This window comes from Epinephelus lanceolatus, chromosome 7 (genome assembly GCF_041903045.1).
Source record: "Epinephelus lanceolatus isolate andai-2023 chromosome 7, ASM4190304v1, whole genome shotgun sequence".
Classification (NCBI taxonomy): Eukaryota; Metazoa; Chordata; class Actinopteri; order Perciformes; family Serranidae; genus Epinephelus; species Epinephelus lanceolatus.
Window position 1 is genome coordinate 25,393,217 of NC_135740.1, and position 22,596 is coordinate 25,415,812.

At 41.1% G+C, this 22,596-nt stretch overlaps 1 protein-coding gene across 1 annotated transcript in view; it reads right to left on the reverse strand.

Annotated features, from left to right (window-relative positions):
- slc43a1a (solute carrier family 43 member 1a) overlaps positions 1-22,596 on the reverse strand; it is a 31,894-nt gene that overhangs the window by 3,699 nt on the left and 5,599 nt on the right. Inside the window, exons 2-14 of the mRNA XM_033633641.2 lie at positions 21,347-21,510; positions 19,492-19,684; positions 18,441-18,496; positions 17,594-17,670; positions 3,232-3,324; positions 2,936-3,069; positions 2,695-2,822; positions 2,137-2,283; positions 1,977-2,012; positions 1,733-1,868; positions 1,245-1,374; positions 1,084-1,157; positions 336-459 (exon numbers count right to left, since the gene is read on the reverse strand). Coding sequence (XP_033489532.1) covers positions 336-459; positions 1,084-1,157; positions 1,245-1,374; positions 1,733-1,868; positions 1,977-2,012; positions 2,137-2,283; positions 2,695-2,822; positions 2,936-3,069; positions 3,232-3,324; positions 17,594-17,670; positions 18,441-18,496; positions 19,492-19,684; positions 21,347-21,500 — 1,482 coding nt within the window. The 5' untranslated portion in view covers positions 21,501-21,510. The remainder of the gene's footprint in view (positions 1-335; positions 460-1,083; positions 1,158-1,244; positions 1,375-1,732; positions 1,869-1,976; positions 2,013-2,136; positions 2,284-2,694; positions 2,823-2,935; positions 3,070-3,231; positions 3,325-17,593; positions 17,671-18,440; positions 18,497-19,491; positions 19,685-21,346; positions 21,511-22,596) is intronic.

Genomic DNA, 22,596 nt, shown 5'->3' on the forward strand with positions numbered 1-22,596 from the left:
TTTGTGATATGTAATAATATGTACACAATTTAAAAATATTGCCCTATTTTCTTTCTTGGTTTTGTGGTATTTTATTTTACCGCCCATCTCGTGTGTTTTTCCTTTTTGTCTTGACGACTGTTGCTGTTGTGTTGTTGTATTGTTGTGTATGTTTGTTGAAAAAAGAAAAAAAAAAAAAGATCAAAAAAAGAAATTCCAAATTTTAGTCTGGAACCTAAAAGATTTTTATATACTCTTTTCTTTTTTCCATACTTATCCAGACATGAAAATCAAACTCCATACTTTTCTATAATGTGTAGGAACCCCAGGAGTTATAGATAAGTGCGTCTCCTCACCCAGTAGGGGTCTCCTTTCAGCGGTCCGACCATGGCGATGAAGAGCGGCTGCTGCAGCAGAGCGATCACAGCGCTGATCATGGACTGGAGGCCTGTCAGGGTGCCAAAGTGGTTGGATGGGTAGCTGTGGGAGAGACACATGTGGTTACCAATGGTTTGACACAGCAAATTAAATGACACAGAGCCCCAGATTAGATGATAAAATGTCAAAACAAATACGCTGCTGCTTCTGTGGTATAAAGTTATGATGGGAAACCATGATTGTTGCCAGAGGAACCTAAAATTAAATCCACTAAATGGATTTTAGCCACCACTGAAGTTATTATTTCTACCTGTGCTTTTCCTACTGTGTCAAGTCACGATATCTTCTGTGAAATAGACCTATTGTTTGAGAGTAGACTATCAAACTGTTCGTAGATTCTGTTGAATGGTAGCAGTGGTGTGGTTGTTTAACACACATAATGCAGCATCCCCTGCTTGTGTCACCACATCTGGTTGCTTTTATCACACTGTAAAGTGCTGCTTTATATTTGGTGTTTATGTGGTGCTGGGAAACAAATCTAAGTGGGCCTGGACTCAAATATTACACTGTTATTAAGTTAAATGTTTATTATCTTATTAATGAACTGGAAACTAGGGGCAAACATTACACCCCTTAGGTTATGTTTTCCCAACTCCTCTGAGATGTGTGTGTTAGAGAGAGTGTCAGATGATGTGGCGGACAATGGATTAGCAGTGCAGCACTCACACAACAGCATAAAGGCCTCCGCAGCAGGAATGGATGAAGCCTCTGACCATCGTGTGGAGGATGAAGGTCAAGATCTGAGGAAGAGAAAAGAAAACACAATAAATAGATCTGAGCGTTGGGACTATGTATTCTTTATATGTGTGTTTGTGTGTGTGTGTTACCTGTAGAGGCAGGCTGTCTATGAGGCAGCAGCATCCGAAGGCGATCAGCAGCAGGTTGGTGAGAATGAAGGCCCTCATGGCGTTGGTCACTTTCTGGATCTTACGGTCTCTCTTGGGAATGCTGGTCTTTCTGATGGGGCACACACACAGAGGTGTTTTTAAAGGATATATACAGTTGATGTCAGTCTGCACGCCCCCAGTTTGGAAAGGCGGGCTGGAGTCTGATATGGAAGCTAAGCAATCTACTGTGTCATGTCTGTCACACACAATATGTTACAGAGATGCATATCAGCCAATTTTATCTTTCCTTGTAAATCAATACCTGAAATATTTTCTAGTTTCAGAGTTTTTTTTAAGCTAAAAATATACTTCCTGGTTTTCTCAACCTCTTCCCCAAAGGGTATCAGTTTTGGACACGTGAGGAATGTGTGCGAACAGCATACTGTTGATTCTGCCATTTTTTAATCGTTACATCTCACTGCATGTACCTCTGATCTGTGGATGAGGGGACGGGCTTCTCCTCTTCACACTCCTTCATCTTCCAGTCCATGATGTATCCAATCAGAGGACACGTGACCAGGCAGAGCAGCTGCAGCGTGCCGAAAATGGACGAGTAGAAACTCACTGAAGGAGAGCACAATAAATCAAATCATGAAGAAGACAAGTGAAACTGTATGCCAGACAAGTTGCATACAGTGTTAAAATTTAAAGCTGCATTATGACACTACTCACCGTTCTCTTCTGCCTCAATCACCAGCTGTTCAGATGCTGAAATATAAAAACAAACACCCACTCTGTCAGTAATTTTTAGACGTCCTTAATAACATACAATACATTTTAAAAAGCCCCAGTTACGGTTTGCTGGGAACGTGTTCCAGGGTTTGACACTCACGATGCTCTTCGCCGTGGGTGACCATAAACTCCAGCATCTTGTTCATTGCCCCCATGAAGAAGATGATCCTCAGTTGGGACATTCCCATTGTAACCAGACTCCACAGGAAGATGGGAGAGAACACAGATCGTCGAAAGGGAGGAGTTTCTGAGAGGGAAGGAGACAGTTTGTTCACGGCGGGTGATTAGGATTTCTTTCTTATCAGAGTTTAAGTGTATAGGGTGTAGGATATCCAGTCTGTCACATCCAACTGAGGGGAGCCCCTTTACTTTCTTGTGACCCCTCAGATACATCTTGTGAAGTCACCTGAGGGGTCACAAGTTGATGAACAGGACAGACAAAAAAGAAAAGCTAATTTCTGTAAAACATAGACATCAGACTTCTCTTGCTAATTATATGTGAGAAGAAAGAATCACATTTGGCTGAATTTATTCAAACCCCGTTGACATATGCCACCTGATGTCTTAAGTCAACACAGTTTTGTCAAGCCAAATAAAAAAGACTGGGTATAAAGTAAATGGCTGGGAGCATAACTGCTGAGTGTGTTTGTTGACTCACTGGGTGCAGCGTCAGGTCCATTAGGAAGTTTCTCTGTTGAGTGTTTGATGTCTCCATTTTTCTGGCTCAGTCTCTCTCCGACAACCTTCTGTTCAGATGAAGGCACCTCGGTCAGTGTGAGGATCTTACTATTAAATAAAAACACAAACACGTTGAGGTAGGAGTGAAGGAGCAGTGTTCAGATAAACATTTGTGTCTCTGGAAAAGAGATGAAGCAACAAAACCTGCCGGACACACTCACCTGTAGTCTACCTCATCAGGTGTTGGGAAGCCTTCTGTCGGCCAGTTGATGAAACAGTTGAGAAAGACAATTCCGGCAAGACCTGCCCACATCCACATGATGACATGGAAGGATACACCTGCATCGTAAATCAGCTGGGAAAAAAGAGAGAAGGGGAGAAAGAGGGTTTTTTTATTGTTTAAGTAACTTGCACTTGCTTTCAATGTTGTATTAACTGATGAATGTTTGGCCACTTGAGGGCAGCAGAGAAAGCTACTACAGTTGTTATGGTGAACATGTGTACAATTAACATTTACCTTGACTCCAGGGAAGGTGACAGCAGAGGAGGCGTAGGAGCCGATCATCAGAGACATGACGGTGGAGCTTAGAGCACCAAACATGTTGGGGAGCTGCAGGGACAGAGGAGCAGATACAATACATGTCAGTTATTATGCTAATCAAACATGTTTCTCTAGACCTCAGCAGTGTGACACACATCACAACTGAATTTAATATGAGCTGAGTCAAAACTGTAGTTTAATCAAGCTGCAGTGTGTTACTTGGACCAGCAGAGGGCAGACAGCCACTGTGTGTCAGCAGCATGAAGCACACTGGAGCTCCCTTTCACCAAGACACCGTGACCTGTTCCTACCTCTTAAGTTTGCACCCAGTCACACTTCTCTCCCCCCACGGAGCAGACTCATTAAAAAAATATTAGTTTCCATGTCATGAGGAAACAAGAAACAAAGTCATGACCCAGTTTGGGTCCTGACCCCATAGTTAAAACACAGACTAAGCTATACTTAGACACACGCCCATCGTCTTTATTCTTGCTTTTTCAACAAATTCTTTGAGTTAGGATTAAAAATGTAGGAGCCGATGTATAGCCACCTCTTGTTGAACTTCAGAGGGCTCTGTGTACCCAGCGTGGGGGCATGCATGACACACGGCCAAAAGGGAGCAAGGTGGTGGGCACCAGGCACCAACACACCATATATTAGGTCGACCTATTTACAGTAGTAAGAAGCTTAGTGAACATAACAATGACCTATTGTGCTGCCAGCACACCCAGCGTTGTTTGATTAGAGTTTTAAATGGGTCAATCACGATTATAAAATCACATGTGTGGGATTTTAGGTGTGCTGCATGACAAGCTCGCTATTCTCACTCAACACTGACCATGGTTTTCCGAACTACTGCTGGCGTCACATAATCTTCCCGCTGGGTCAGAGTTCACCATATGGTGTCAGTTTCCCTTTTTGTCCCAAGCTTTGCCTTTTCCCCACTGATTCACTGAGGTTGGACCAAATTATGTCAAGTCAGAGTTGGGAAATTGGGAAGGCATCGGCAATGATTCACTTTTTCATTTTTAGCAATTAATGAAAACAATGAACCAACCAATTCATACATTTATTCATTCATTCATTTAAGATTATGTTTGACTTCGTTGGATAGACTGACGGTAAAGTTTCAGAAAGAAAGCATGGGAAAAAGCTGCAACATGGATTCTGCAGCGAATATGGTATGCATCTTGACCTTTGGGTCACATGAATTCAGACATTTATGAGTCTAACTCTGACACACAGATCTTTCATTTGCATGCTGCAAAGTAGATGAAGGAAGGGTGGAGTGATGAATGCATAGAGGTGGAGGGATGTGAAATAATGACAATTCTGATTACAAATCTACAAACTTTGCTGACAAATGCATGTCAAAGTATTTCAGTGTCTGTTAAAGCTCTTTAAAAATTAATTTAACTGATTTCAGGCCACTTGGGGGCTGCACGACATATTGACATATTATCACGTTTTAAAGTTGATAAAAATTAATGTTTGGGGCCGCCTGATTACTTTAACTATTTAATCTCCTTTTGGCCTGCACCAACTAATGAGGGAAACTGGCTGTTTAGCTGCAAAATGCTCCACAGTGTTCACCAGCTAACCGCTAACCTTGCCGTTTGGTGCTGTGCAGGTAGCGTACAGTGGAATTTCTAATGTCCTTTATTGAAAAAGATGACAGCAGTGAGAGTAAACCAAAAGTTGGGGGCCGGGAAACCAAAACAATGCGATGAAAATGTTTCATAGAGATGAGGGAAACTGCAGTCAGAGTCAGGTAATTTTGTCTGTGGGTGTGTTTTTACAAGCGGCCCCTATCCTTTATCATCTGATCCATTGTTAATACAAAAATACTGAATGACGTTTAGAGCATTAATATCTCAGCAAACAACTATTTGCTATGTAAAGATAGGTGGAATAATGGCGTCCTGAGCAAAAGAAGAAGTCATGCTCCCTAAGCGTCTTTTAATCCAAACTTCTCTGTTTGTTGTTGTACTAGAAGGTCCCACTGCGCATTGATGTTAGTGCATGTGAGTCCCTGTGTGTGTATCCCACTGGCTAGCTAATGGCAACCACTCTGTACTGCACTCATACGGCGGTACGTAGCACCCACTGTTTGGTTTCCTTCCAGGGTAACACCTTTAGCTCTATCAGCACTGTGGCTGATGTTAGCACTGTTAGCACTATTAGCTGCTAGCCATGAGTAGGTATAACTGCAGGAACAGCTTCATGACCAAGCCTCCACCATACCTCCAAGTCAGTCCACCATTAGCCCCCTTCACTCCCTGGCCTGGAAGCAGAAGTCCAGATGAAATTTCTAAGTTAGCAATTAGCTAGCGATGAGGTATTGAGAGGTGGTTATGGCTAGGGTAATGGGAAGGCTACATCTCATTATTTATGCTAATGCTAAGTTAGCGATTAGCTAACATTACCTAGGAAGTATGGTATAAGAGAAGCAATTAAGGTTCAATTAAGGGTAATGGAAAGGGTTACATCTCATTACTTATGAAGTGAATCACATCTTGATGCATTATGAATTATACAGTGTATTATTTTGTCTTGTATTTGTGGTTGGCGCTTTTTGTTAGGGATTTGTCATGTCCTCTACAAACGAAATGTGTCTGCAGCTATACATGTCTTGCTAGCCGCCAGTTCAGCTACCTCCATGCTGAAAGCCATGTGCAGGAAAGACTGTGAATCATAGATATGTCCTGAATGTTGTAGCATCTTTAAGTATAATGTCTCATTATCTGTTTCTAATTATCATGGGACTGTATGTTTATCACAAATGCTTGTTGTTTATAGTCCTGCGTTTAAACAGATCGCATTTGCAGGGGACTTCCTGGTGGGTCAGAGACCATAAAATAACTTCTGAGAAAGGCTTTCCAGAGCTTTATTACCCCATATGTACATTCCAAGAGCTGCTTTCATCTCGAGTTCAGCAAGATGTAAAGGTGGGAGATGAAGACGAGAACTAATGTATGTTTCCCTTTGACTGTATTGTGCAGGGGTTGGCTGCTGTCTTGAGATGGGCTGTGGTGACAGTTTTCAGCAGGCTGTATATTGTGTGTGTGTGTGTGTGTGTGTGTGTGTGTGTTGCAGAGGGAAGCATGAGGTCACTCAGAGCTGACAAAACAACAAGGTTGGCAGGTAAACAGGAAAAAAAAAAGCTTTCCTGAGGATGTTCGAAAAAGAGCCTGACTGTTTGAGCGAGATGAGAAAAAACATCCCAGAGAACACCCGTCCTCATTCAGCGCTTCTGAGAACCGAAATAGTTCACGGTCTGACTGTGGCCATGAGATCTACAGCGCTGGACTCGCTGTCTGCGGAGGTTTGTGGAATGTGGGCGAAAGGGCCCTCTGAGCACACAGCAGAGTTCGCATCTCTTACTAATGTTAAAGCAAAGATATTCCAGCCATGTGAGATGTCAGCTAACTAATGTTTGCTTTCAGAAGTGTAAAAGTGGGAACATATCCATGTTCCCAGGGTTCTATATTCCCCAGATCACTATCCTCTTAACATGACAATCAAGACCTTTAAAAAGGTATTATGGTCTTAGCAATGTTTTTTCCCTTTAGGTCAAATGTTTAATGTATGTTTCACTGGGTCAACATGTTGAAATCCCACCTACAGCTTATAGCTTACTGAAGTAATATTCCTGGAAACCTACCCCCTCCAATTTGCGGGCAAAACAGTTTTCTTGACTTTAGACATTGATACATCCACAAGGGCTAATCAGATATTTACCACTCAAACTGACTGGTAAACCATTTGAACTGCAAAGACAGACCATACCTATCTCTGACGATATTAGGTTTTATCACGAGACATATACAAATATTTGTAAATCTTTTCAAATTGGTAGGAAGACGGATGTAAAGAGTGACTTATGTTTTACATTAAAGGTATAGTTGGCATGTTTTGGGGTTGTATTAGGTACTTATCCATAGTCAGTGCGTTACCTACAGTAGATGTCGATTAATACGCCTCAAAGTTTGGAGAAGCAGGCTGCAATACCAACACATAGGCTAAATAATGTACTACTGTGCCACCTTAAAAAATCAATATAACTTAAAGTATATGCTATATTTAGAATATTTTCACACTTTACCTTGCATCAGACAGCGATTTCCTATAGGGAACGGCTCTCATTACTCTCTTCAAAGCCAGACTCCATTGAGAAAAACTGTTATTTTCCATCACTGAACACAGGAGCTGCTGGCGTGGCGGTGCCTCAATCAGTTAGTTTGTGCTATTGTGTTGATTTGGTGTTTAGAAGGGTTAGTTCGGATTCACCAAGGTAATACAATAACACAAACAAACTAAATGATCATGGCATGTTCAGCGATGTTAAATCACTGTTTTTCTTGACGAAGTCAGGTGACTGTGTCAAGACCATAGATTTTGAACTGAAGCCATTAAAGGCCTGTCTGAAAGGGCTGTCTGACAGCAAGGCAAAGCGATGAAAATACTCTAAATATAAATATTTGACTTCGCTGAATAGAGTGACGGTAAAGTTTCAGAAAGAAAGCATGGGAAAAAGCTGCAACATGGATGCTGCAGCTAATATGGTATGCATCTTGACCTTTGGGTCACCAGAAAACTTCTGGTGACCCAAAGTCTAACTCTGACGCACAGATCTTTCATTTGCATGCTGCAAAGTAGAGGAAGGAAGGGTGGAGTGATGAATGCATAGAGGTGGGGGGATGAGCGATGAAAATACTCTAAATATAACATACACTTAAACTGATATCGATTTTTTAGGTGGCTTAAATACGTTTTGCTGCTGCCCCCGTCCACAGCAGCACATTGCTTAGCTTCTGTGGCAGTACTCCTGCATGCTTCTCTAAACTGAGGGCGTGTCGACTGCCTTCTACTGTAGGTAACACACGGACTATAGACTTCATACAACCTGACTTCAAAAGATCCGAACTATGCCTTTAAGGGACTATAGAGCTGGGGAACATAGGGATGACCTCCTATAGGGGAGTGTCTCAGAGATTTGTGTGTGAGGCAGAAAGCAAAGAAAAAGCGTGAAAGGTGTGTGTGCATGTGGCAGCAGCAGGCGTGAATCCCACCACTTGTGTCCTGGCAGTGCTCATAAATAATACTTATTTCAAACAGCACATGTGCTGCATGCGAACGCTAACCATAGAAACACGTGCCTGTATGGAGGCAACATGGGGGTCAACTGGTGTCACAAAGTCACACACAAATGGAGCTTTGGCTGTTCCCTTGTCCTGACTAATCAGTTCAGGCTCTATTCCCGCTGTGCTCACTCACTTGGGTGTTGTAAGACTTTGGCACTGAGTTTAATTAAGACCTTAATCGCTGAGAGAACGGGCCAAATAGTAGCTTAATGAGCACTGAAATTTTGATGCAGCTCTGTACACGTGGAAGAGAGGCAGAATACAGGAAGAGAAAGTGGAATAAAAGGGAACAGACGAGGGAGAAAAAAGGAGAGTGGTGTATACAAATAAGCAAGAATAGAAATGACAGTAAAGAGATGGTAGTGGGAGGAACATTTTTGGTCTGACTGATCTCCCCAAGCCACAGCTGCAGCCGCTCACTCTGTGGAGATCCCAGTGGGAAACACTAAACCACAGCTGATTAGCACCGGCTCCTTCTCTCCACCTCAATTCTCTGCCGCCCTTTCTTACTGTTCTTAGATTGGTCAAACCCTTATCCCTCACAGCGTTGGCACAGCACTCTTGGCCAGCTGCACTAAACTTATATAACCCAAAAAAGTAGTCTGATGTTAAGATGGTGGTTCAACTGCTCTCTATGAAAGCCTCAAACCATGACTCATGGTGTGATTCTCTTTGTATTTTACCCAAAAAATCTTTCTAAGAGTCACCCCCAATTCCTTGCATTGGCCCCTACTTGTTGAGCAAATTTAGGAGAAGCTCAGCCTCTATCTGCTGGCTGAGCCCAAGTTAGCACATGGAAGACTGACAGCTTTCGCAACTGCAGCAAGGAACGGCGGAAAGCACTCACTAGCGTGTGATCAGACAGGCCCCTACACGCCGCCAGTCCTGTTGAAGGGCAATCACACCTCTGTCACAGCAAGTGCAAGAGGACTGTCCTCATTCCTTCACTGCAAATGTGACTCACAAGCTAACAGTCATACCGAACATAGTTATCATGCGTCATTAATGCTAGTTAAGTATGTGGGAACAGGGACGTTCTGAAGGTTATGTGCCTTATGTGAGCAGCAAGTTTGTGTTGGCACAGGTAAATGAGGTTAGAGATCAGATCAAAGGAGGTCACAAAAATGTTCTGGAGCATGATTTGGACATTAAGGTGACATATATGCTGTGTCAGGTTCATCCACTACTTTGATTATTGTTAAAGGTTGTGTATACCACATCAGGGGGACATTTATATGGACTCTATTGGTGATCACCGCAAACACGACCCCATCTGAACGCAGCATTATGACTCAATGGTGCTCCATGACGTAGGCGAGGACATTTCCAGTCACCTCTCTGTCAGCTCCTCTAAATTCATGCTAAATTTATGCTCTTACGTCTATTTTACAAGTGCTGGTGGTGTATTTTGTGGTTGGCTTTGGAATGATGTGGCATATAGCTGTGAGTCACTCATTGGGATAAGAAAATCAGCTCACCAGTCTGTAAATAATTACAGCGTTGTGGTTTTCAAATGTAAACATCAGTAAACACAAAGGAGAAGATTTGCACCAGCTGAACTAGCATGCTGCTAGCCATTGTATAGATGTTGGAAAATAAACTGGAAATCCTGGACAGCGCCATGGACCATATTGTAGATCGTCACATTGTAAAGTGATGTTTGCTATTTATGCCTGCCACTTCTGACATAAGAGGGGTTCTCTTTGTCATAAAACTGACGCCTGATGAAGGTCTAGTACTGAAACGTCACAATAAATTTATTTTTTTGCAAGTTAGAAATTTGTCTGCAAATTCCGTTCACTGCAAATGTGACACACAAGCTTACAGTAATGCCGTACATACGGTAGTTAACATGCATCATTAATAGTAGTTAAGTATGTGGGAACCAGGGGTCGTATTCACAAAGCTTCCTAGTACAAAGAGCTGCTCCTGGTGACAAAATTCTAAAAAAAATTATTCGATTTTCCCCTTAAAGTTGAGACAAGGTACTGGTAAAGATAAGTTTCTCACAAAGCATCTTAGACCTTAAGAGAGCTCCTATGGTGACAAACTGTTAGGAGCAGGGAGGAGGACTTTTAAGAGGCTTGAGAGTTTCTTCAGTGACAAAGAAAATGGTGGAAACACAAAGAGGTCGGAGGAATATTCTCCAAACAATAACAGTGAGGAAATGAAAGGCTACAGATTTGTGTGTATTTCCTGCCCGCTGCAATAAAGCTATAACGCTAGACACAAAGTGATCACAACACCAAGATATCTGGAAAACTGGGAAAATGCAACAGTGCAGCAGTGATGACTTGGGTCTGCCTCAACCTTCCATCAGCAGAGTGATCACACTAACACTGACAACACTTTCACAGTCAGCAGTTCGTTTCATTTCCACTGGGTGTCCACACCTTACAGGCTCACATAGGGGTGTGTCTGTGACAACCAATCACATCTATTAAAAGAATGTGGCACACCTAGCAACAGGGTCAACCAAACGCCCTCACTAAGGTAAAAGTTACTGTCCCTTCCATACTCAGAGTTGCTCCGAGACCTTTCTTAAATTACTCCAACGTTAGGACTCCTTACTAAAATTGATGAGGCTACGTTCGGAGCTCTTTGAGAGTGTTCTCCAAATGTTTGTGAACACAGCCCAAAGAAGTCCTGAAGGCTGTGTACTTTTGGTAAACCGCAAGGATGTGTTCAAACAGGTTAATGAAGTTAGAGTTCAGTCGAAAAATGATCTGGTGAAAGATTTGGACAATTTTCAAAGTTTTTTTTTTAGATCAGATTTTAATATTGTATTGAGACACAGGGCAAACCTCAAGCCTTCAGCAGGTTAGTAACAAGTTTTACTGCGTCATTCCTGTTACATGGAAAATGACACTGCGTCTGCATCACAGGCTCTGATCATTGTTGTATGGAAATTAAAACTGTATTGACATTTTGCATCATGAGAGCTGCTTCTTTTTTAAAATTAAATTAAAACTGATTCCTCTTTTCCTTTTACCTTTTCATTATGCTTTTCTAATGGATTGTTTTTACAACTTGATGTTATTTCCTACATACACACATAAACCTTCAGTAGCCTATAGACAAATCCAGTGCTCAGAAAAGCAGCAATTTCAGACTGTTTTCTTCACAACATCAAAATGCCAAAGAGCTGCTGGGTGACTGGCAAGCTCATTATAATCCCAGGCTTGGCCAGTTTTAAGTAGTCTACTCACACTTTAATCGTTTTTTAAGCTAGCACGAAGGTAGTGGTACCATAACCTTAGGCATGATTCAAGGCCGATCAGGGAGATGTTTCCGTTGAATTTGCCTCTAGTCACCAGAAAGGGCTTAAAAATAATTGAACGCCTTGTTGGCCCCAGTTTTCTTCATTAAAAATGTAGCTGAAGGTTGTGACATTAACCAGAAAAGATGAAAAACCATAGCTCACTTAAGATTTTGCAGTGTACACACACAACAGAGTACAGACCAAACAAAGGTGGCGGTGAGCTCGTGACTTCACGTTGACTTCAATAATACATGCTTATCTGTGTTTATTATCTACTGCAACCATTTACGGATGTTACTACAAGCAAGCATGGATGCAGGTGGCTGACAGTTACCAGTTCTGCTGTCACTGTCAGCAGGCAGCAGCAGACACTGCGACCTACCACCGCAGTAATGACAGCGCCACAAAGCAGTCTCCAGATTTGTGAATACATCCACACACACCTGTACTTTTCAGATAATTTATCAGACAGTGAATCTGCCTTGTATGTGACTATTTGATTAGAATATTAAAAAGAATTTCTCCCCTTAGACCATCCTGACTCTTGCACTCAATTTCATGAACTTGAAATGTTGAATATCTGTAATAAAACCGTCACAAACTACACATTCACAGGTTTTTAAAGACGCCACACAACATAAAGCTGAACTGGTGCTGAGTGACTCATTAATGTCACTGCTCCTTGAACTCTTATCCTTTGCTGTAATTTATTAGCTCCCTCTAAGGTATTTATATTTTTTTTGCTTTTGTTTGCAACTTGTGTGTATTATGACTGTACACATAATAAATGTGCACACAACACGAGTGCAAATAGTGTCTCCAGGGCAAGGAGCAGTTGACCTTGATCAAGGTCGTACAGGAAGATTATTTCATCAACAATGTTCAAAACTTTTCTTAAAGCTTAAATGTGTTGTATTGGGATATTATGATTTCCACCATGCCAGATAATGCTTACATATGTTATTGTGTATTATAAATTGACAAATCTAATTGTATGAAATCATATGACAGACCCTGGGTATTGAGGGTTACGTACCTCATTATGTGTTATATGTGCTCTTTCCTTATACAATAACTTCCTTATACAAGAAGAGACATTTTTGTTGTTATGAGCTATAACTCTGAAGCACATGATTTAAATTATGACGGGGTATGTCTCACAGTCCTTGTGCTCTGCTGCTATTCGCTCTTAAGAACAACAGTGTTGAAGCCAGTCGTTGCTGGTACTGCAAACCCAATTAGAGATGGAAAGAGAGACACAGAGGTCAGACAGGGACAAAGAGGAGGAGGGGGAGAGTTAAGCATTACTCAAGTGTATGAGAGTGTGTGTGTGCATGTTATATTAATCTTGTGTTTGTGGGTGATTAATAGAGTAGAAGGAGTACAGTGCCTTCCTGTGTGAGTGTTATGTGAGTGTGTATTAGTAACACTAAAAGGAGTTTCCAGGTTGCTGTGATGTTGCTACCATGAGTCACAGGCTCTATTGACAGATATAACCATGCACTACTGATTAATAATATCAGGGACTGTTAATTATTTATCAGAGGAGGGGTGGCTGGGGTGTGACTCCATTTTTTTTTACCCTGCCTGCAGCTACATATATTTTTCCTTGAGCCACCCTGAGTGACTGGCTGAAAATGCATGACCCTCCCTTCACCATAAATTAATCATTAGATATTTAAAACTTAACCTCTGGTGTTGGAAAATTAAAAGTGTTGTGCATACAAGTTAGTTCATGCAAATGGTTTTTTATTGTCCAAATTTGAAATGAGAAATGTAGAATTAAGTGATTTTGATGAAATTTCACTAGTTTAATCTCAGATTTGGTAATTTTTTTTTTCAAACTGAAGTGTTTGTCCAACATCATGTGTTCAAGGACTGTCAGAAATGTGAAAATCCAACAATATTTCTGTTTTGACAGTTTCTGGCTGTGATAAATAGTTAAGTTTGGCAATTTTTAAAGAAAACATGCATGTTTTTTAAATTTAGGTAAGCATCTATAAAACATATGGTGGAGTGTGTAAAACTTCTGACTTTCTCAGCTATAAACTTAACCCCCAACATGCCATTTCCCTGTTTTGTTGTCTTTAAGCTTTAAGGTTATCAAAATCTGTTACTATCTTTTCTAATATAACAGGGCACATTATTTTTTATAGATCAATTGATGATTTGGTCTGTAAAACATCATAAATCTACTATAAAGTAAGACAAAAAAATCAGCAAATTCTGAAAGTAAAAACATTTAAAATAGCCATTAAATATGCGGCATTCTTTCTTATAAAATGACCTACATGGTTAATTGATGTCCAAAATGATTGTCGATAATTTTCTTACCATCAACTAATTGATGAATGGACTAATCGTTGCAACTCTTCCAGATGTTATTTGCATAATTTCCCCCCAAAATCCAACCTGACATATTTGATACTGGCAAATTTGGGATCTCTTCAGGAATTTAAAGGAACAGTTCATCCCCAAATCAAAAATACATATTTTCCTCTAACTTGTAGTGCTCAATAATCAGCTTGATTGTTTTGGTGTGAGTTGCTAAGTGTTGGAGATATCAGCAGTGGAGATGTCTGCCTTCTCTCCAGGATAATGGAGAGCACTTGTGGTTCTCAAAGCACCAAAAACATGTATTTGAAAAACTCAACAGCAATGTCTCTTTCCAGACCCCATGACCCAGTTACTCAAGATAATCCACAGACCTTGTTGTGAGCAGTCTCATGGAGGAACTATTTTGTTTCTACTAAAGTACACCTGCCAACCAAATCACTGCACAGGGGGAAGCATGCATCTATTCATGGATGAGAGGCTCTTGCTCCTGACAGCTGGAGACGTAAACATTAATGGCATCTTTGCCATTTGCTTAAAAGGTGTAGTTTGGTAGAGGAAAGAAAGAAGAAAAGAAATAGTTACATGTGGTTTTGCTTTTGTTTCTTTTGCACTTTTAGCACCACAAGCCGAGTGGACAGAGAAGACAGACAACACTCTGCAACTCACACCAAAACAGACAAGACTAAGAAGTAGCATGACAGCAACTTAAACAAATGAACGTTGCATCTTTTATGTGGATGATAAAATAGCCATGTCAGCTGTTTATTCATAATGTCAGCAGTTTTCAGTGAGATATACAGGCACAGTTTACTTTTAATGTGCAGAGTGCCGATTCAATATGAGCCACAGACGGTGACAGCTGTCTTTTCTTTTCTTCAGAGCCAGGCTGCAGTCACCATACAGGGGTGTAAGGTCACAAGAGAGGGTCGTGTATCCATACTCAGCTTCATTATCTAAACATCTGTTTCATGTTCGACTCCCTGTGTGTACATAACCACGTGCACACATGTGTACATCCACATGTGTGCACAGTCATGCAGAGTTAAAAAGATTCTGCATTGATTTTCTGCTGACTGCTGGGCAGAACAGAGGAACACAGAGAGAGAAGGAAGATGGGAAGACAAGAACAAAGGAAGAAGGAAGGAAATGAGAGGGAATAGAGGAGACAAGAGAAAGCGTGGCCTTGAGTGTTTTGAATAGAGGTGAGAGGCCGAGCTTCAGGGAGGGTGTGTGGTCAGCTGCAGGTCGTGATTGGTGGAAACACGAATGGGAGACTTTCCATCTGGGAGAAGTCATGTGCAACTCTGACGGAAACACTGTTAACACGCACTTACACGCAAACCAAAATACTTGAAGTGACACAGGAGGCAGCGACAACAATAAAAGAGACCCGATAATGTTGGTGCCAGCTGACACATCACAAGCAAATGCACATGCCTGATGTGAATGTAAACAAACACAGCTCCCAGTCACAGCACACACTGTTTCCTCAGCTGAGACAAATAGAGGCCCCGACCACGCTGAGGCTGTCAGCTACCAAAACTGTTCTGCTCATTTGTTCCAGGAACACAACCCTACATTAGTACTTTCTCAGAAAATGAGTGGTGTAACCTCAGCACAGACTGTTATAGGGGACGGCTGCTGGATGCCGTCAAAAAAGAAAAGACTCATTTGTGAGCTAAAATTGTGACTAATAAAATCATCCTCTTCTTGATCACATCATGCTGAGTTAACATGATGCTTATGTAAGAGACATGCTTGTGTAGATCAGCAACTCAAACACTGACAGACAGAGAAAAAGACAGAAATTGATGTGTTTCTTTATGGCTCAGAATCTGACATTGTGTGTTGCACCTTGAACGACCTGGCCCTGTTCACGTTACTGTAAAGACTACATTTTGTCATGGCTTCTCAGACAGCTTTAAATACACATATCAGTACATTTGTTGGAGGTTTGTCAGAGACACATACAGCACACAGCTTGAAAGCAAATCAAGCCTCAGAAGTATTAAATGACCGTCTAATCCAGGGACGTTGTATGCCACATACAGTCATAAAAACCAACATATTAACAACCAATCTTTCCCTTTCTTTTTGTGTAAAAAAGTCTGTTCTGGAAACATTCATCCATTTACAAAACAGATGATGAACAGCCTGATATATCTTAAGAAAAATAAGTGCAATTTCAACAGTATGTCTCAGCTTTTCCACATTCAGTCCGTCTACTACTCACTGTCATTACATGTGCATTTTTCGGTACATTTCAGCTCCTGTGACTGAAGTTTGCAATGCCTTATCATCTGGGTTCCACCCATATTGTTTAAAGATAGAAGTCTGACACAGATTCTTTTCTACTGAAACTGCTGACTGACTATATTTTGCACAATGTTAAATATCTTAAATATGACCACAATACATGTGCATTGTTTGCTCAGAAAACTGTATTTAGGGTAGAAAAGACCCCTCGAGCAGGATTTAACATAAAGTAGGCCACTCACTGTTTAACTTGCTCCTGAGACCTCTTAGCCTTCACAAGTGCATCACTATGAGATGTGCAAAATCATCCAGTGGGCCAGAATGGACCCTTTGGCGGGCCAATACTAGCCCACAGGTTGCATGTTTGACACCCCTGAACTAAATCAGACAACAAAGCTGCTGAACACAGTCCATTCAAGATGTGAGCTATTATCTTCTTTTTCTCCCTCAGTCTTATATTTTTCTTTTTCTACAAAGTAAGAACAGGCTTAAACAGCAATCAAAATACGGGTGTCACTAGACAAAACATCATCTGTCAAAACAGTGAGAACTGGCACAGAGACAAGTGATCGTCTCCTCAGAGCATTTAGAACAAGTCAGTAAACCATCAAAACCAGAAAACGCACAATGATACTGTCACACACTTCCCTGTAATGTGTCTCTCTGAGTTGCCATAGGGCAGAGAAAGGTTCTGGGGGACTTTGGCTGTTGGGGGGGCTCATGTGTGGGAGTTTTGGTCAAAAAAATAAAAGGGCAGCAGGTGCTGTTGGAGCTGTTACACTGTCCTCCATCCTGTTTATTGTTTTATTAGTTGTTCAGTTGGGCAGACCCAGGACGCTCGGCTACAATACCACTTGTGATGTAAACTAAAAACTAGCTTTTCCAGACAGTTTGAAAATTATGACGAGATGTGTTGAGCAACAACATACCACCGTACTCATTAAAGGGGATCATTTCTATCTGCCTGTCATTTCTGGATTTTTGCTTGGGTGACTGACATCTGTGTACCGAACCTAGCCTGAAATTAAAGGACCTTGTTTTGAACTTTATTCCGTCCCTGAGTCTGCATTTGAGTCTGCAAAGAGACTCAAATGCAGACTCAGGGACCTTGTTTTGAACTTTATTCCGTCCCTGAGTCTGCATTTGAGTCTCTTTTGGTTCAGTGTGATAGCAATACACCACAGATATATATCTACATTTTGTGCTACTGATTTTCATGATATCACCCGGGTGATATCTCGTTTCATGAGTAAATATCAGTATCATATTTATTTATAGTCTGCTTGGTTAATCAGTGGGAATCTGTCTTTCTCTGCTTCCTGTTGGTTGTGTGTCTCACCGTGAGCGAGGTGAAGGTCAGGCAGATGCCTCCGAAGCCGTTCAGGGAGAGAGCCAAGAAAATGAGCGCTGACAGAACTGCGGAGAAAAACAGAAACACGGAAGAGTTAGAGCCAAAATCAACTCTCTCAGGAAAAGGCTGGAGGATACGTCTTCCACCTCGTCCCCCAAAAGACCAACCAGATGTTGCTAGATGATCAAACAGACATAGTTTATCTGAAGCATACTGAGGTCCTTATAAAGTGCATGTAACAGTTGGCACAGGAGCTCAGTAAACGTGCTGCAGGAATTAAAATATTGCATTTCAAGGTAGCACACAGGCACTTTGTGGTGTGTATTTTACACCATGTGTGTGGTGTGAAAGGAAGCTGACTATCTGCCATTATCTAGAACCTGATCCGATTTCGGTTGCGCTTATTCCACCTGACACTTCACAGCCACGACCAGAGGCCATCGGTGAGATATAATAGCTAAAAAGCTAGTTGTAAAAGAAGGAATGTATAGATCATTTGGAATCTACCCATTTTTACACCTTTGCACACCTGTCCAGTTGCAAATGGTTTAATACTAAGTAACACGCCCTCACTGTCTTGTCCACTGAGGTTTTTTTTTACTGCTTAAAAACTCGTGTAAATTAACACATCCTCAGTAACATGTGTAAACACTGAGAATGTTGCTCTTCCAGACAAACGGCTGGCCTTGTAATCTTTAAGTAAATCAAGATCTCGGGTGGTGTGCTTCCAGCTGTCACTTAAAACTTAAACTGAAAGATAACTGCAAGAGATAGTGTTCTTACGTCACACTGATGTCTGGCATGTGTTTTATTTAGAGCCTGTGTTTGTACTCACCATGAGGGTCATAGGCAGACACGGCCATCATAGCACAGGACAGAGCGAAACATGAACTGTAACAAAAGAACGACATTTTAAATTCTTTCGTGCTTCTTTCATATAATTTCTTCACAAAGTCACATATACATAATTAGTACAAACGATGACACACTTATAGAAACTGCCAGACGGCCATTACACAAATACTACAGAGTAACTAATGCTTGGTGACTCAGCCCTTCATGTCTGTGGGTGTAAATGTCTTGAGTCATACAACTGCCACGCTATTCAGTGAAAATGTGATTCACATGAGCTCAGACACAGTTTAATGTGGCCAGCAGATGTTTATATACCCGGATAAGTTACACAATATTTTCATACAAGAATAAAATTAAAAGTATGATACACAGTACAGTGGTTAAATCGTTGGCTATCTGCCAAAGACGGAAACTGACGGTTGTTTAACAGCCTGCAGCTCCAGATAAACTTCTCTTTTTCCATATCTATCAGCATTCAGCGTATTATCAAAGCACTGGGCTACTCAGTTTAATAGCTGCTGAAACTGTGAATGAGAAAGAGAAAGGGCGTGTGTGTGTGTACGTGTGTTCATAATGCATGTCTGTGCATATCCGTGCAGATACTACCAGTAATTCCTCTGTATTCTGGCAGTACCATTGTGTTCACGTGTGTCCACACCCAGTGAGAAAGAATTTCACTACTCACTATAAAAACAATGTGAACACACTCCACTGCTCCACCTTCATTTATTGATTTACACACAAAGAAAACCATTTTTGGAATGTGATCTGTTTACTTTTTGTTTTACTATGACCCTTGTATTTGAGGACATTCACTCCAGATTCTTATTATCATAACAATGATAAAGGAAATGTGAAGCAGTGAAGCCTCCAAATAAGACGTTCCACTCGGAAAATCTGTATTTCAAAAAGAGATTTAGGTTTTTGTGAATTATACTGAACACAAAAAGACACTTTACACTTTAACCAATTCAACCCCCAGCAGATATGCATTCCATTACAAATGGGACAGTCTGCGTTAAAACCATTACCTGCCCATCAGGCGAATTGGGCGCGGCCCAAACTTGTCCATCAGGATACCGAGCGGTAAGGTGGTGGCACTGAGCAAGAAGGAGCCAATGGTGAAACCCAGATTCAGCATCTCCTCCTGGTCCACACAGCTGAGCCACTCCTCCACCTCACCGCTGGAGGAGTTGCCCAAGGACACGACCACGGACTCATTCACTGTGGGAAAGAAATAAGAGGGGTGAGTAAGGAAATTATTGCAAAAAATAGGTCCCTCTCAAGCCTCTAAAAATAATCAGTCACAGCTGGTGTTGATATGCAATCAGAGACAAGGAGTTTGCAAACAGACACTGATCCGAACTGAGGGATCACAAACTATAAAGGTCGGAAACCACTGACATTGGCTTCACCTCATTACGTCACAGACTCTAAGTACAGTGTGTGTAAAAAAAAAAAAAAGATTATTGCAAAGGCAACCCAAGAATAACTAAAAAACAACAACAATGCGGTAAGCCTTCCTTTTGACAGATACTGGACTTAATAAAGTTGTCAAAGTAAAGAAATGAGCATAAAGCTATGATGCTACACTAAACATGGCAAAATGTAATGTTTTTAAGGTTATTAGATCGGTTAGAGTATCTATAAACAAATCCATCATCCTTTGGGTTGCCCCAGAAAATAAACAAAAATAAAACTCCAATGGGATAAATAGACTTATTTGTGATATTGGGATCTTAACTGCATAAAAATGAGTGTCGACACCAATCACAGACAGAGAGAATAAAACAATCCTCTGCAAAGTTTTATAGGAAGTTTTAGAGGAAGTGCATAATTTTCTGTAGCAGAGGTCTGAAATATGTCATTAGTTAAAGATATATATTTATAAGCAATTTTCATAAAGTTGTGAGAAGCCATGACGTTTCAATGTTGAGTATGTTTTTGGAGCTGTGTAAGAGAAACAAACAAACAAATTTGGGTTAAAGGTAGAGTCAGCAACTCTAGAGAAAGATTGTTGACATTTAAACTCATCACCCAAACAAATGCACCAAAATATGATGTCATCACTTCAAGCGCAAAGGCAGTGGAAGTTGTCACAGTAGTTGGTCGTGCAACTCTGAATTTTTTGAGCCCAGTGGGCACACTGTACATTTCACTTTAACAGGGAAGACTGGCTGAGTAGTTTCGCCTGTCCAGACATTTCTACAACCCTTCATGAAGAGACAACTGGGACATTCGCATGGCCTTTTAATTAAGGTCACCACACTAGGGAAAAAAGAGTCTTTTTGCCGCAGTGTGTTTACGAACATGAGAGAGCGCTGTAAAAGTTAAAAGAAGTCCCATGGAAAGGGTGACAACCGCAGGGCCAACAAAGCAATATAGAATAATGTCTTCATGGAGGTAAGCAACGGCAATAATTACAGTACACAACTGTAATGTTTGACTGTGTTTGTACTGTTGGCATGCAGCCTACTTTTCTGATAATGTTTCTGCTATAACACTCGTTGATTTCATGCTTACAGAATACTTAATTTGCACGCCCCCTGATGTTTCAGTGCACATTGCAATAATTAGCCATTTAGCATAAACACCTCTGTGCATGATCACAGCTTGGCCATCTACGGAAGCAAGTATAAACAAAGCTTTACACATCCCTGGCCTTTTTTCTGTCCCATGCACAAGCACAAACACCCCCTGCTGCTGACTGGCTGAAATAGTGTTGTATAGTTCGGCCCTAGCCGATTTGTTTGCTTCCGATTTACAGAGTCATGGCACTGTATGAACACCTTATTTTTCTGAGACAATATTTGCTGAATTTGACGAAGTGTGTTGCGTTAAAATCGCTGACTGCACCTTTACGTGAAGGAGAGCTGGTGTAGTTACCTGAGCACAGGTGGGAGTAGAAGCCTTCCCTTTTCAGCATGATGAGTAGGGAGCCCCAGCCCAGCAGCACGGCCGAACACAGCAGGTTTTCAATCACCGCTGTCACTGCCATCCACCAGCGCCGCCTGTAGGCCTGGGGGAGAGAGGGCGCCATCGCTGTTGTTCTGTGATGGAAGAGAGGCAAGGAAGAAGGTGAGAGTTAGTATATTATCAAACTAGCATTGAGATGTCAGGCCATGTTAGTGGATACAGAACGGACCAACGTAACACATACAACAGCGTGAATTACAGCCAGGGCTAGTTTGCAATGCCTGTCCCTGGATCAGCCTTTATACAAATGGACGAAACTCTACAAGAAAATAAATATAAAGGGCTTGAGAATATATGCAAAGTAGGGTTGCAACCAAGGATTACTTTGATTATTGATCAATCTGTCAATTATTTTCTTGATTAATTGATTAGTGTTGTCCATCTCAAGTTCCCAGAGCTCAAGGTGACACCTTCAAATATCTCGTTTTACCCAATCAACAGTCAAAAATATAAATATATTCAATTTTCTATCAAAGGAAATAAGAAAACAAGCAATTATGCACATTTTTAGAACCTAAAATTAACCTATTTTTGCATAAACATGCTCAAACTATTATTTGACTATCAAAGTATTTTGCTAGTTATATTTTCCATCGATTGAAAAGTCGCTGCACCCTTTATACAAACAGCATAAAACAAACAATGATGCAATATAATCACCCATAAACTCAAAGACAAGCGTTAGATCATTCATGTCCAACCATCTGACTCCAACTTGAGTTTAAAAGGATCCATTTTGAGCTCTGTCCACGTTGATCAACAGAGAAGGGATTTACAAAAGGGCATCTCCTGTTTTTTCCACTAAGTTTCACAAAATAATAAAAACAATATCTATGATATTTAATGTATTTTAAGTTTAAGTCAAGTTTTGAGTTACGTTTAAAGTTTAAGTTTAAGTTGACTTTTTATAAGTTTAAGTTTACTTCACTGAGGAGACCTGATGGAGCCGCTCCAGACGGGACCTTTTTCTCTCAGTTTGCCTAATGAGCACCCATGTGACCAGTCATTGTTTTGTAAATCCCACTTGGGTACCTGACACCTTGCGCTGCATTGTCCTCAGAAATGCACCCACTGAGCAGCTATTTCACTCTCAATTCTGACCAGAGGAAACAATGCTGAGCACCCGACGTGTCTGCTTTTGTTCTGGAAATAGGGACAGA